The following is a 13,515-nucleotide window of genomic DNA, read 5'->3' on the forward strand; positions in this document are numbered from 1 at the left end:
GCAGATGCCTGTGAATGTCTGTAATGTGGAGCAGCGATGCCAAATGTAGCCGCAAACTTATAATTAGACGTAGCAGTGCTGACCAGATGTAGAGAAGGCGGGATATAGCCGCCATTGTTGTTGTTTCTGTTGTTCATTACACAAAGCAAGAGTGGGCATGTGGCCCGTGAGCTGTGACATTTTCAAAGTGCTCCGTTTTCCATACCCACATGGACACACAGAAGCCAAATATCTAACCATAGCACAGACAAAAAGTAATATATTTAGTGCTCCCACTCCTTTTAACCCCATTAACCAATCAGTTGTTGGTCCCTAATTGATTCTAAGGAATGGTATTACCTCTCCCACTCCTGGTTTCTCTTAGTTAATTGTTAGACACAGAAAATATGAGAAGTAAGTTAGGCTCAGTTGGAACCAAAGCATTTCAGCTTGTGACACAAACCAGTGGCTGCTGGTTTGGTTGGTAGTTCACCGTTGCCTCCGCTTGACTTCCCCCTTTTCACATCATCCTTCGACTGGTCTCTGGGTTCGATGTGTGCTTGTTTTGGAGCCAGTTATCCCGTGGGCCATGTGTCACTTGGTTTGCACCGGTTTGTAAAGAACTTTCCATGTTGACATATTACTTTGAACTACATTTACATGCTGGGTGTTCATCTTCACTAATGTTGATATCAATGATGTACCTGCTTGTAGCAGTAACCGCTGTACTCTTGGCATCTCGTCTGCCCAATCACTAATGCTAGTTATCACTGTTTGCTATTTTAATAAGTTGAAGCCTGATATTTACATTTAATCATGCAGTAATTGGATTCTGCTTTGGGTCCTTTGTTACTCTTCGACACAAGACAACCTCATCGCGCTGTTCTGATGCAATCGTTCTTCAAATGTGACCTCTGAAGAATATGGCCCCCGAGATAGCTAAAGCCTTTTTATCTCGTTGTAAATAAACACAAATCAGAATTAGCCAGCCAGACGGCTCCTCAGTGAGCCAGCCAGTCAACTAACCATCCAGGCAAGACATCCCAGTGTGAGCTGGGGTCTGGAGGCCCTGCCAGTGATGTTGTGAAACAGTATGGCCTTCCTGTAAATCACTGCATGCTTTGATCTCAGTCCTGCAGCATACTACAGCAATCAACAGAGAGTGGACGGAGGATGGAAGTGTAGATGCAAAAGGGGGGGTGGGGGGTAAGAGTGAAGATGAGGGTGATGAGATTTGAGGAGACAGACATTTAGTTGTGTGTGTTGGGGGTTGGAGTGGAAGCAGGAATCCAGGGAAGCCCTGCAGGGAGAAGGAGTCTGCAGCCACTCCTCTTTCCCCCGGCCTGGCAGTAGAGGGGATATCACGCTGAGGGCAGCTCTTTGTCAGATTCTCCGAGGGAACGCAGAGACATGGAAAGTAAAGTAGCAGGGAGCCGAGAGGGGAAAGGCCAGCTAAAGAAGCCCCCGAAGAGTAGGAGCTGTGATTTGCTGAGACGCCACCTACCGTGTTGTTATTAAACTCATCTTTATTAAGAGATTCCTCAGGGACACAGTGGGAGTGCATAGCAATGTGCCTGCATGTCAAAATGTGGAAATCATCAGTCTGGAAACAAACTAAAAACATCATCTAAGTATTTTATTACAACATCTCATTGGTATTTTTCTCATGCTATTTACATTAGATATAAACTTAGATGGACCAGTCTTATGGGGTTTGTCTGAGAAAGTTATTCAAGAAAATAACAGTTTCAAGAAGGGAAGTGATATTTTAACTTTGAAAAATATACTAACAAATCCAACAAAAACTAGGTTTGAACATTTATCTAAACATGGAAAATATGACATCTAATATAATATGTTGTTATTGTGTGAAATATATTTTAATGGAAATTTGTAACGCTTTTGTTTTGGGATTTTATTTCAGTGACAGTTGAGCCAGGGGACATGGGGCGGTGGGAGGGGGATTACACACAATAAAACCGTGTCACATTGCAGTTTGTCAGAGTCCGCAAAAATCGGTTCTGCTGTTTGAGGTGAGGGGTTTGCTGCTAGCCTAACATGTTCAGGTGTGAGCAGTAGTAGTTTCTGCTGGCTAACGCTAGCTAACGTTAGCTAATTTAGATGTATGCTGTCCATCCATCCATCTCTCTGGGTCTCCTCCAAGTTTTGCGTGCCCGGTAAACCTCCAATGGCTCCCGGGACGCATCCTGATTTTGATGCTGGAGCCATGTCAATTGGCCCCTTTTGAAATGAAGGAGCAGAGGCTCCACTGTACTCAAGTCGTGGAAAACTTAATTTGGCCGCTCGTATTTGTGATCTGGTTCTTTTGGTCACAACCTCGGAGCTCATGATGACCATAGGTGAAAGATCATAACGTCGATCAACTGGTGAATCTAAAGTTTCGCATTGCGACTCAGCTCTCTCACTGTACAATGCTCTAGTAAAACTTCCTTTGTGTATATGACATTACTGAATCAGGTGTCTGCATTAATGACTCTATTTATACATCTACTGCTAGTGTGACGTTGTGTTTTATTTACCACTATCCCCTACTTGCCACACTTCTATCCAGCATTTATTTTTGCTGATACCTCATAGAAATGGACTATTGTCTTGAGTTCATGAAAAAACTACATGAGACCAAGAAAGTGGGCAAACTGAAATGTGCGAGCGACCGGGCAAGCAAGGTTTAGCTAGGCTTACCCTCCCCTGCACTGTTTATTTGCATATAAGAAAACTCCTCTTCACATGAGCATGGTAATAGAGGGTCAGAGTGGGATGGAATTGTCCTATATAGAATCCAGATTATGCCAACCAGCTTAGTTTGCCCACACCCAGAAAAGTGCAACACAATACTTCCATTATTCTCTCCCTCAGGCCGCTCTGTTGTCAGGCAGCACAATCGCTGTTTTGTTGGTCAGTTCCTAGCATCCGACCGGCCAGAGCCCAGAACCAGCCGCCTATTTATTCCTGAATTTACCATTTGTTTGGTAGAGATGTAGCTGCGAGGCATGTGACGACTCTCTATTCCAACCCATCATGCACTGTTTCAGTGCTGGATGGTGGAAGTACAGGGAGGAAGACTCATTTTTCATTTTCATATATTTTCTTTTATTTGCAAAGGATTGTCTGACTGTAGCACTGCAGGAACATGACAACTATAATGTGAATCTTGGAGATATGCACAAATGTGTCTTAAAGTTGTTTGTGTGTTTTCTAAGGTACAGAACCCATAAATTCGAGGAAGTCAACTATTTACTTGCTTAAAATGCTGATGTTTAGGCGGAATGTGACACAATCAGGTATAATGTCAGTTATGGTGAGAAAAGCAGGTAATGCAGTGCACATTAATAAACAGTCAATACCTTCCACAACCTGCTTGGATGGATATCATAGCTTTATTATTTATTGGACTGTAAAAAGCAGAAAAGCTATTCGACCCTTTGTTGCTGCTGTGGAGCTGCAGGTGCCAGACTTTGCTCTGACAGTGTTAGGAATGTTTTGGATGTCAGTCTGAGGGAATTCCACACATGTCTTCATTCAGAGCGATGCTTTGAAGTGTCCCGCTTACCCACACAGACGGCTGGTTCCAAACCCAGAGCCTCATGGCTGTGACTCTCGGCCTGCAGGAGGATTGTCTTACTGTCCGCCGCTTCACGAACTATGAAGAGGACTTTTTCCCCATTATCAGTCAGTGCTATTCAGGAATCAGGAATCACCGTCGCTGGCCTACAATTATGACGTAATGTGCATCGGTTAAATTAATTTTTACGCTTATCTGCTCGAACAATCCGAGCCCTCTCAGTGTTATAGCCCCCAGCTGGGGTGAAAAGCTGAACTCATAGGCAAAGAATAAGCTGAGCCATATCTCATGTCCAATTCAACCTAATCATCTGTTGAACTGGCTGTGGACCTCAGCTCAGCTCTCAGAGATGTTGTGTATCTGTGAACTTTAACTCTGACTCTGCTGCTGAACTATGTGTGTGTGTGTTTGTATGTATAATAGTGTGTGAGTGCGTGTGTAATAGGATTCACTCATCTCCAGCTGTGTCCTACCCCCCTTTCCCCGAGATTTTCTGCTTTCCCTCCATGTCTTTACGTAAAAAGTGTGTGTGGTCCTAACGGTGTGAGATATTAAACACACACACACTCACTCCCTCCTCCTTATCTGTTCTCAGGACTCTGGGGGAGGCCTGGGCCCAGCTGAAGAAGAGCCTCACAGACGAAGCTGAAGTTCACCTAAAGTTCTCCTCGAAGGTAATTCAGCACGTTGTATTTCATCCCAGCAAACCCCATGACGAGTGACTGTTCTCTTTCATATAGTTATTAAAATGTGATTGTTGTATTTGTGTTTGTTTGCACAACAAACAGCCAATGTAGTGACAGTGCAGATGTTACCAGTGTGTGCAGACTGCATCTGTGTTGTGTTTGCTCGACATCTTAGCCTCTGCTCTCAGAGTTTACCAGGCTCCGTCTGGTATTTTCTTAGATCTTTGATTTGACTTCCGTGTACTTCCATGAGATGGAGTCATGAAGCTTCGCGAAAGTGCAAATTCTCTTCCTCAGTTTGAAATGGTTTCAACTGTGCTGAAACATCTTCACCTCAATCTTTGCAGCTCAGAGCAACTTAGTGTCCAGGACACTTTAAATAAGTTTTGCTGCAGATTTTGGGGATGTTTTGATTCAACAAAAACTAAATAGGAACTTGGGAGATATGTTACGGCGTCTTTATGGTTCAAATCTTTGTTTCAATAAATAAATTGAGTGAAATTAGACAAAATGGGTTTCCACACAGCTAACACAAATGTTTAACAAAGCAAATCTCTCACGTGGCTCTGCATATCATATATTACGTTTACGGTAATAGGGTAGGATAGGTTAATTTAGGGTAAGATAGGATAGGGTAGGAACAGACATTATAGGATAGAATAAATGATAGATAGGATAGGATAAGAGGTCAGAATAGGGTACAAGATATGATTCGATGGATGATAAATAGGATAATTCCAGTTTAATTCAACTCGTCTTACTTTTGTAGATTTGGATTTTTGTTTAATTTGATTTGAATGTTTCATATTAACAACATTGTATGCTTGTTTTTTACATAGTTTGGATCTTGAAACAAAACAGTACCACAATACACACATGCAGTCAGATGATCAGATCAGGTTTTAAACAGATTCAGTGGAGGTTTACGTTTAAAAATAAGAATTATACATTTGTGAAAAATATCTCCAATTTTGCAGTTGTCATCTGTGACATTTTATACCTTGGAGCACAGAACTGATAAGAGTACCATGGAGTTTTTAACTTGTTGAACAGTTTGAATCCATTTTGACCGTGGGCTCAGCAGCCTATACAAGGAACACGGTCCTCCCTCAGATTTATTCACATACAGTAGGGGGCTTCATGATGGCTCCGTGGGCTGAGGCACATTCTGTTCATTTTACACTGAGGCTTTGAATCAGCCACCACCTTTTGTGGCTTCCTCTCAGTGGGAAGTAGATTTGATTCTTCTTGAGCGACACATGATCAGCATCTCCACGCACATAAAATGCATATAAAACCTAGAGAATGTTTTTTCATTATTATTAATATGATATCCATATCACAGTAGGGCTTTAGCAGCTGGACTGATGGAAGAAGTGGAGTCGCTGATGTTATCCTTCACAGATGCACACATGTGTGTCGCTGTTCCTGGTTCTTGGGGCAGGAGGAAGGATTTGGGTGGAAATGGACTTAGAATGCGGCTACAGGAAGGATTTGCAGATTTAAAAAAACAGTGACCGCTGGGACAGGATACCTGCTGGCCTTTTAGGACCATTTAATCATTTGGATTAATGATATCATCTTCAGCATTATTTTAAAACATTTGTTTAACCATCAGAAGTCTGACGTTCAGCAACGTTGCATCTGTTGTTTTGTATGTTGTTTGGCTCCATAAACTGTAATATTTCACATCTAAACTAGCACAGTGTGGCAGGATGATGACTTCATGTAGAAAGCAGCTAAAGGGAATGGAGCTAATTATGTTTTTCAGATAATTAAATCAGATATGTCGAGGGGGATTTATAGTAAGGGGACTTTATCACAGGAAAAAGTAAAAAATTCTTCTTCTTCTTCTTCTTCTTCTTCTTCTTCTTCTTCTTCTTCTTCTTCTTCTTCTTCTTCTTCTTCTTCTTCTTCCACTTCTTCTTCTTCTTCTTCTTCTTCTTCCACTTCTTCCTCTGCCTTTGCCCTTTTGCAAACTCGCTGTCCTCACATGACACAGTTTGAGCCTGAACTTTACTTCAGCATCAATGTGAGCCTGTCAGATTAGCCCTCACATTGCAAAGAGGGTCCAGCTGCAAACCTCTTGATGAGATGTTGCTTGTGTTTTGTTCGAGCAGCTCCAGAGTGAAGTGGAGAAGCCTCTGCTGAGCTTCCGGGAGAACTTCAAGAAGGACATGAAGAGGTTCGACCACCACATTGCAGACCTACGGAAGCAGCTGGTTGGTCGCTTCGCGTCAGTGGAGAAGGTACACACACACTCACCGAAACGCAGATTTAAAGCAGCTCTAATTTTAACGCAGCCCTGTCCTCTTATTTGGCAGTGGCAGAAATTCCGGCATCATCTTGCTGGTGATTAAAATTCCACAACTCCTCCATAAGCAGACGGCTGTTTCCTGTCGCTGGAATGCGTCCTGCTTTTTGTATATGTACAATGAAAAGCTATTGGCTGCAGCCTGAAGGCAACCGCAAATCTGTCTCACATCATCTGTCATCTGTGCAGCGTCCGCTCTGAGAAGGGACAAAACACTCTCTCTCTCTGTTAAACCATCTGATGGACTGTAACCACACCTTTAAGTATTGGCAGAAATACCCTTCCCTCTAGAAATTCAAAAAACACAAACACACACACACACAGAATATGTCAATTAGCTTGCTAAAAGTTGTAAAGGTCGTCAATAGCAACACACACACTTAACAGAAATGTCGTATAAGAGATTTCTGATCACTGAGACCACGATGGTCCAGAACCGTTCCAACCACTGCAACAGGCGGCTGTCTCAGCCCTTGGCTCAGGCGGTGTGTGTGGGACAGCTGAGGGGAGGAGAGGATGTGCAGTCTATATGAACGGTAGACAACGTGGTGGTTTAGGGGTATAGTTTCAGCATAGATTAGAATATTAGCGCAGCTTTCAAATCATTCACCAGTGGTCACTTGTGGCAGGGGGCTGTCCACCTTTGATAAATAAATATAAATGTCCTGACGTAAAGACGTCCCAACTGTTTACTCTAAGCAAGCATTGTCTTTGTAAAGTCAAATTTGGTAGAAACTGTGATGTTAAAACCAGCATTAAGGTATTTCTTCAAAGAACAGCTGTATCATTTAGTTTATTGCTCAAAAAAACGTTTAAGTGTGAAGCATCTCTTTAAAGCTGTTCAGGAAATAAGACACTGGCCATGGTGGTAAGAGTGTAACATTACCAGTGGCTGCAAACGTTTATCTCTTTAGGTATTTAGATGTTTGTTTCAAGAAAGCCACACGATCGTTGAGGAAAAATCTTTCTGCCAGAAATGTAAAAGCAGATCCTTTTGTGAGATTAAGCCTCATGACTTTTAACCAAGGGGTTTGTCTCAGATCTGAGCTTGATTTTTCTCTGCTTCTCTTATCTACCGCCAGGCCCGCAGAGCTCTGGCTGACCGACAGAAGGAGCTGGAGTTGAAGACTCAGCAGCTGGAGATCAAACTCAGCAGCAAGATCGAAGAGGATATCAAGAAGGCCCGCAGGAAATCCACACAAGCAGGTGAGAGGCCGAGGTCAAGGTCAAACTGTGGTTCAAAAGACCTAAGGTTTGACAATAATCTGCACAGATTGCAACAACTAATAGATTTTCCTAACTTCTGCTTTGACAGTCAAAACAACAGTGATTTTCTTTTCCTTTGTAAGTGCAGTTCATTTTGGGGATTTTTAAGTGTCTTTAAAAAGCCTTTACAAATCATATACAACACTAGACCCTGAATATAATCTAGATTTTGTCAGGCTAGCAGCTCTGTGAACAAAGGAGAAACCTTTATGATATAGATGGGTAACAAGGATAAACTGAAGAAAATCCTCTGGGGAGACGGAAAATATAGTTTGATTTGCTTTGTCAAGGTGCAACATCGAGGCATGAGGAAATGTGTATGTGATAGTCATCAAAATCCTGGGGAAACATCCTTGAAAATATGAATCCTAAACGTGATGACAGTTTGGTGAGAATCCATTTATCCATCCAACTTCCGCTTAATCAAAAGTCGGGTTGTGGTGGCAGCAGCCTAAACAGGGGGTTTCGGTTAACTGGTCCATTCATTTTCAAGTAAACAGAAATACTTTTAGATCTCAATGTGAAACCAACACGAGCCAGATCAAATGTAAACAATGTAACAAAGACATGAGCTTTGGGTTGGATTATCAAATGTGAAAACACTCTCAAACTCTGGGGCAGCCAGAAGTGAGCCATCCTCTGTTTTCATACAGAGAACCACGGCCTGAGACTTTGGAGACGGTTAAGATTCTTGACCTAAGAGTTAGACAGGCCCAAAGACTTCTGGGAGATTTGTGTTCTCTTGTGGCTCGGAGTATAATGTGCAAAGAAAATACATTTTGGAAACAGTGTTTGTCCATACAGCAGATATGTGGATCTGGATTTCATCATTCACCCTATGAAAGTCCCCACCCCCAACCTTAATGTTAGAGTCTCATCAGAAATCATGAGTATGATCAGCAGTGGTTTATGTCATCGCTGCCCTGCAGCCGCAAATCAGACTCCCCTGGTAGCACAGCTCATACAGTTCAGTAAATAGTTAACTTACTGCCCATAACTCTGTATCCTCCTCCAGTGTTTCTCCAGCCCTTCACTGGAGAGATCCAATGTGAGCCGAGATGCTGTGTTTGTCTTTTTAAATGACTCATGAGCTTTGTCAGCACTTCGAGCCAGACTGGGACTTTTTTTATGTTAGGATGGGAGTGAGGGGAAGAAGAGGGGGTCAGACACATTCTTAACTCGACGAGTCTGTTCACACCAGACTGACAGAAGGCGTGGGCGTGGAATAACTCCATAGCCCCTGGGACACACACACACACACACACAAACAACCCATACAGTCACTTCAACCAACATGGAGATTATGCAATGAGTTATTTTTTAGTAGTGGGAAGAATTAATTGACTAAGAAATAGATACAAAAAATGCATTAAGAATTACTTATACATGCCTACCTACCACCAACCCACACCCACTGGACACACAACTTACCAATTAGTTTGCTAAAGCTAAGTCATCTAGGTTGTCTGGCTGTGAGCGATAACTCCAGTAGCAGCACACACACACATTTGAGACAAAAATTCAGTATAAAGGCTTCTCACCTCCCGTGTTTCTATTCGGCCAAGACCAGGGTCGTCCTGAGCCTTTAAACTGTGGCACAGGAGAGGACTGGGGGAAGACTCTGAATTGTAAATGTTGTGGATGTGTAGTTGTTTAGTTTCAGCATAGATTTGAAAATGAGCACTTCTTTCCAGATTCCTACTGACAAATGGTCGCTGGTGGTGGTCAGCTCCCAGCATAACTATATAAATGTCATGTCATCCCAAATAGTTGACTTTACATAAACATTGGCTCTGAAAGTTTCAAGACAGTCAGTACCACTAGGTGGCGTTTTGAACCAAGTTCCAATCAGAAATGTATACACTTTATAGATGTAGTAAATGGATATTTAAAACCAGCCTTGAGTTGTCATATAATTTAGTTTCGATGCTAAATACATATTTAAGTGTCTATTAAATCTCTTGAAATAATACAAGAAACATGAGGAATTGTTTTCTGGTGGCAGCTAAAGGAATTATAATTTCTCAATAAATGAAAAGGTAAATTCATGAGCAAATAAAAATAAATTGCGTCCTTTTTTTAATTTGTTTGAGTGTTTTTACCTGAACTTTACCTTTTTAGAAAGGGTAAAGAAAAACAGTGAGGAAAAAAGGGACAGGGCTGCTGAAAATCTATATTTTCCTTATTGTCAACATGTGTCAACTGCACTTTGTCTTCTGTCAAATCATAATCTTTCTTATCTACACATTTTTCAGTTTTTGGCGATTATGAAATAATTATTTCACTGCAGGCCATGAACGCTGCATGCTGACCTGAGGTCATTCCCAAGCTGCTGTTCTGCGCCAATGAAACATGTTTTAAAAATCAACATGAATTCAGGTTCATGAAAACCACCCTGCTTTGTCTTTGGCTACATAAAATAAACAATCACAGAGAGAGTGGGAGGTGAATAAAGGTTGTATTGACTTTACTGCTGCACAGAACCTCAGAGCATTGTTTTGTAAAAGCTGTGTTTACCCCGCATGCAGTGAAACGCCAAGCCGATGATTTGATTCACACACTCTGGAGGCTGTTTTGGAAAAGCTCAGTTTTGGGGGAGGAGTCTGGACAGAGCGCTGACATGATGTGAGACAGGCTATTAACAACTTATCTGGATTAATGTTTATGTACTTATTGGAAAAGGGTGTTGTCATGTCAGTCAAACCACACCCACACAGCTTTGATGTATCAGACTAGAGTCTTTTACTATTAATCTTGTGACAAATAATACTTTTGCCTTTATTCTACCTTATTTAGCCCTGAATATGTTTACCTCTGCCAAAGAGGGTTTTGGTTTCACCCCTGTTTGTTTGTTGGTTGTTGTGTTTGCTTGTAAGCTAAATTTCACAAAAACCACAAGACAGATTACCATGAAACTTGGTGGAAGGATTCAATATAGGTCAGGAAAGAACTCATCAAATTTTGGTGTAGATCTCTATGGGGATAGATCTTTATGGGAATAATCAGACATGTTAAGGTTAAGAGGAATTATGTTTTTTTACTATGTGTAATTTTGCTGCTGATCGAAATAAAAACCAGGATCTAGTGAATTTAAATGTGGTTTCATAAGGGGACAGTTGGGCCTTGGTGGAGCTAAGTACTCTCAGAGGAGCCCTCTTGTCGGAGAGGCAGTCATTTGGGGGGGCGGGGCAGCTCAAGTTGAACATGTCGTCTTCTACTTCCTCTTGATGACAGTGGTCAGCAGCTAAGGTTCAAAATCATCGCGGGGACATTTCGATTTTTTTATTTCCCTATATCGGGCAGACGAGGTTGGACTGACCCGCGATGGATGCTGATGCTTTTCTTGAGTGCTTATCAAAATAAGTAAAAAACAATCAAGACTTAAAGACATTGACAACAAAAGAGATAAAGCAGACTCAAACAAATAAAAACAGTATTATAATAGTAATACAAGCAAATCAAACATGCCTTAAAAGACCAGGCTTCAAATAGTAGTGAGTTTTAAGTTCAGTGGGCTCTGATAGCGTGAACTTGATCTCCCTCTTACACAAACTGTCACCTGGGAGTGACAAGCAGTGTAACGTGTGTATGTCAGAAGGGGGGGGGTTGTGTGTGTGTGTGTGTGTGTGTGTGTGTGTGTGTGTGTGTGTGTGTGTGTGTGTGTGTGTGTGCGTGTGCGTGTGTGCGTGTGTGTATGTGTGAAAAAGTAGAGACTTGGCTGCAGGAGGATTGGTGCTGGCAAAGTTAGCGAGCTGAGTAAAGTGAAGAGCTTAGAGTAAACAGATGTAGACTCTCCGCAGAAGTGTGATGTCATGACTCAACCGGGCATGACCACATGCTGTCACACACAAGTCCTCCATCCATACTGGCTCTCCTCTCACACACGCAAACACACACACGAGTCATCCGTCCCGTACGTCCTCCGCGCTGCTTATGCAACCGGGGAGAAAAACAGCAGCAGTTGTTGACGGTGCTCGCAGCGTCTGGCTGCCAGTGACGAGGAGCGCAGGGCGAGGGAAGCAGAGACGAGACTGATGCCAAAACAACTAAAGTGCGGCATCTGTCTGCTCATAACAAAGACTCATTATCGCTTTGTGCTCTCCCTGCATCGGATTACATGCAGCACCGGCTCATTCATGTGTCCTTGTTCACAGGATTTCCTGATATCAGTCACCTGAAGCCACAATCCCCCTTTTTTTTATTGAGCTCTTTTTACCTTTTACTTACCAAACAGATTTTTGCTTTATGCAGGAGTTGACGGTTTGATGTAAGGTTCGTATCTGCAGCATTAATAGCAGCTCTTTTACATTTTTTCCCTTCAGCTTTTTATTGATAGAGGCATATTTTCAGCTGACTGAGGATACACAGTCCACATAAAAATCCAAATAACCAGATCTGTTCCTTTTGACTTGTCAAAACCCACAGAGACCCACCAGTAGGTCAGTCGTTATGAAGTCGAGCTGTTCAAACCCACTAAACTTTTACCAGATGCATCAATCTGGATTTTGGGTCCATGTTTATAAAATTACACAATATTTAATTTTGATGGGAAGATGCATAGAGATTAAAGTAAGTTGTACACACCATATAGCTTCATTGGCAGTTGCAACAGCTGAATACAGAATATATTTAAGATCAGAGGTTCCCAAACTTTTCAGCCCCAGACTCCTGAAATAACTCTATTTGAGCTAGTTCACAATTATAAAAAATAAAAACTTGCGAATGTTGCAATGTTTCCTGTGATTCTCTTAACTTTACGTGTTGCAACTGATGCCGTCACTAGTCTGTCGTATTCACCTCAGCAGTCACATGGAGACCAAGAAATTTTGTTTCCACGGATTATTTGAAATGTAACTAGTTTATTTTAGGTTTGGGAACATTTATGGATACAATATTGTATTCAGCATTGTTTTTCAATTGTATTTCATTTTCTGGAAATCATTTTTTGACCCTTCTTCTGTGTCACTTTTCTCCCAGTTCATCAGCTTGTTTTCAGGGTTGTAGCCTTGTCAGTGGTAATATACGTACGGTAGAAAAAAGTTCTGAAATGTTGAAACTTTTTCGAGAAATCTTTTTTTCTGTTTTTCATTTTTGCAATAAAGCACCATATTTATCCCATAGGTTTAATTAAATTCCTCTCACTGGATTAACTACAACCTCTACCGCTGTAAACAGTCAAGTTGCAATCAATCTGTTCGTAACATGTATGTCAAATACAAACAACAAACTCTGCTCTTATTTAAACATTTTACTATAAGATATAATGTAAAGAGAGTAAGAGAAGAAAGAAAATAATAGAGAGAAGAAATAAAATTGTCTCTCACAGTAGCATGGGATAGAGAGTGATACTGTGAAACTTATCTCATAAATCATAAATTAGTACATCTTTATTTTTGCAGCCATGTGTGATTTGGTCCCCAGAGTCCATTTGAAGGAAAGGTATCCTTCGCTGGCTGTGATCTACAGAGCTGTCATCAAATCAAACATAAAAATACACTGTTAATATAGATAAATAAGAGCAGAGGATTGAGAGTCATTTGCTGAAGAAGAGACTGATCAGCATCATTTCCCCTCTGATCTAATCTCACACATGATTAGTGTTTGTTTGTGCTGTCAGCAGGATACAGGCGGTTACATTAACGACAGGGCAGATTAGACCTCTCCCTTCATCATGGATTCTATGCGAT

General features: G+C 41.6%; 1 protein-coding gene across 1 annotated transcript in view; it reads left to right on the plus strand.

The window, feature by feature from the left end:
* gas7b (growth arrest-specific 7b) overlaps positions 1-13,515 on the plus strand; it is a 54,308-nt gene that overhangs the window by 36,757 nt on the left and 4,036 nt on the right. The window contains exons 9-11 of the mRNA XM_062414139.1: positions 4,158-4,236; positions 6,369-6,497; positions 7,645-7,768. Coding sequence (XP_062270123.1) covers positions 4,158-4,236; positions 6,369-6,497; positions 7,645-7,768 — 332 coding nt within the window. The remainder of the gene's footprint in view (positions 1-4,157; positions 4,237-6,368; positions 6,498-7,644; positions 7,769-13,515) is intronic.

Source organism: Platichthys flesus, chromosome 20 (assembly GCF_949316205.1).
Source record: "Platichthys flesus chromosome 20, fPlaFle2.1, whole genome shotgun sequence".
In the NCBI taxonomy this organism is placed as follows: Eukaryota; Metazoa; Chordata; class Actinopteri; order Pleuronectiformes; family Pleuronectidae; genus Platichthys; species Platichthys flesus.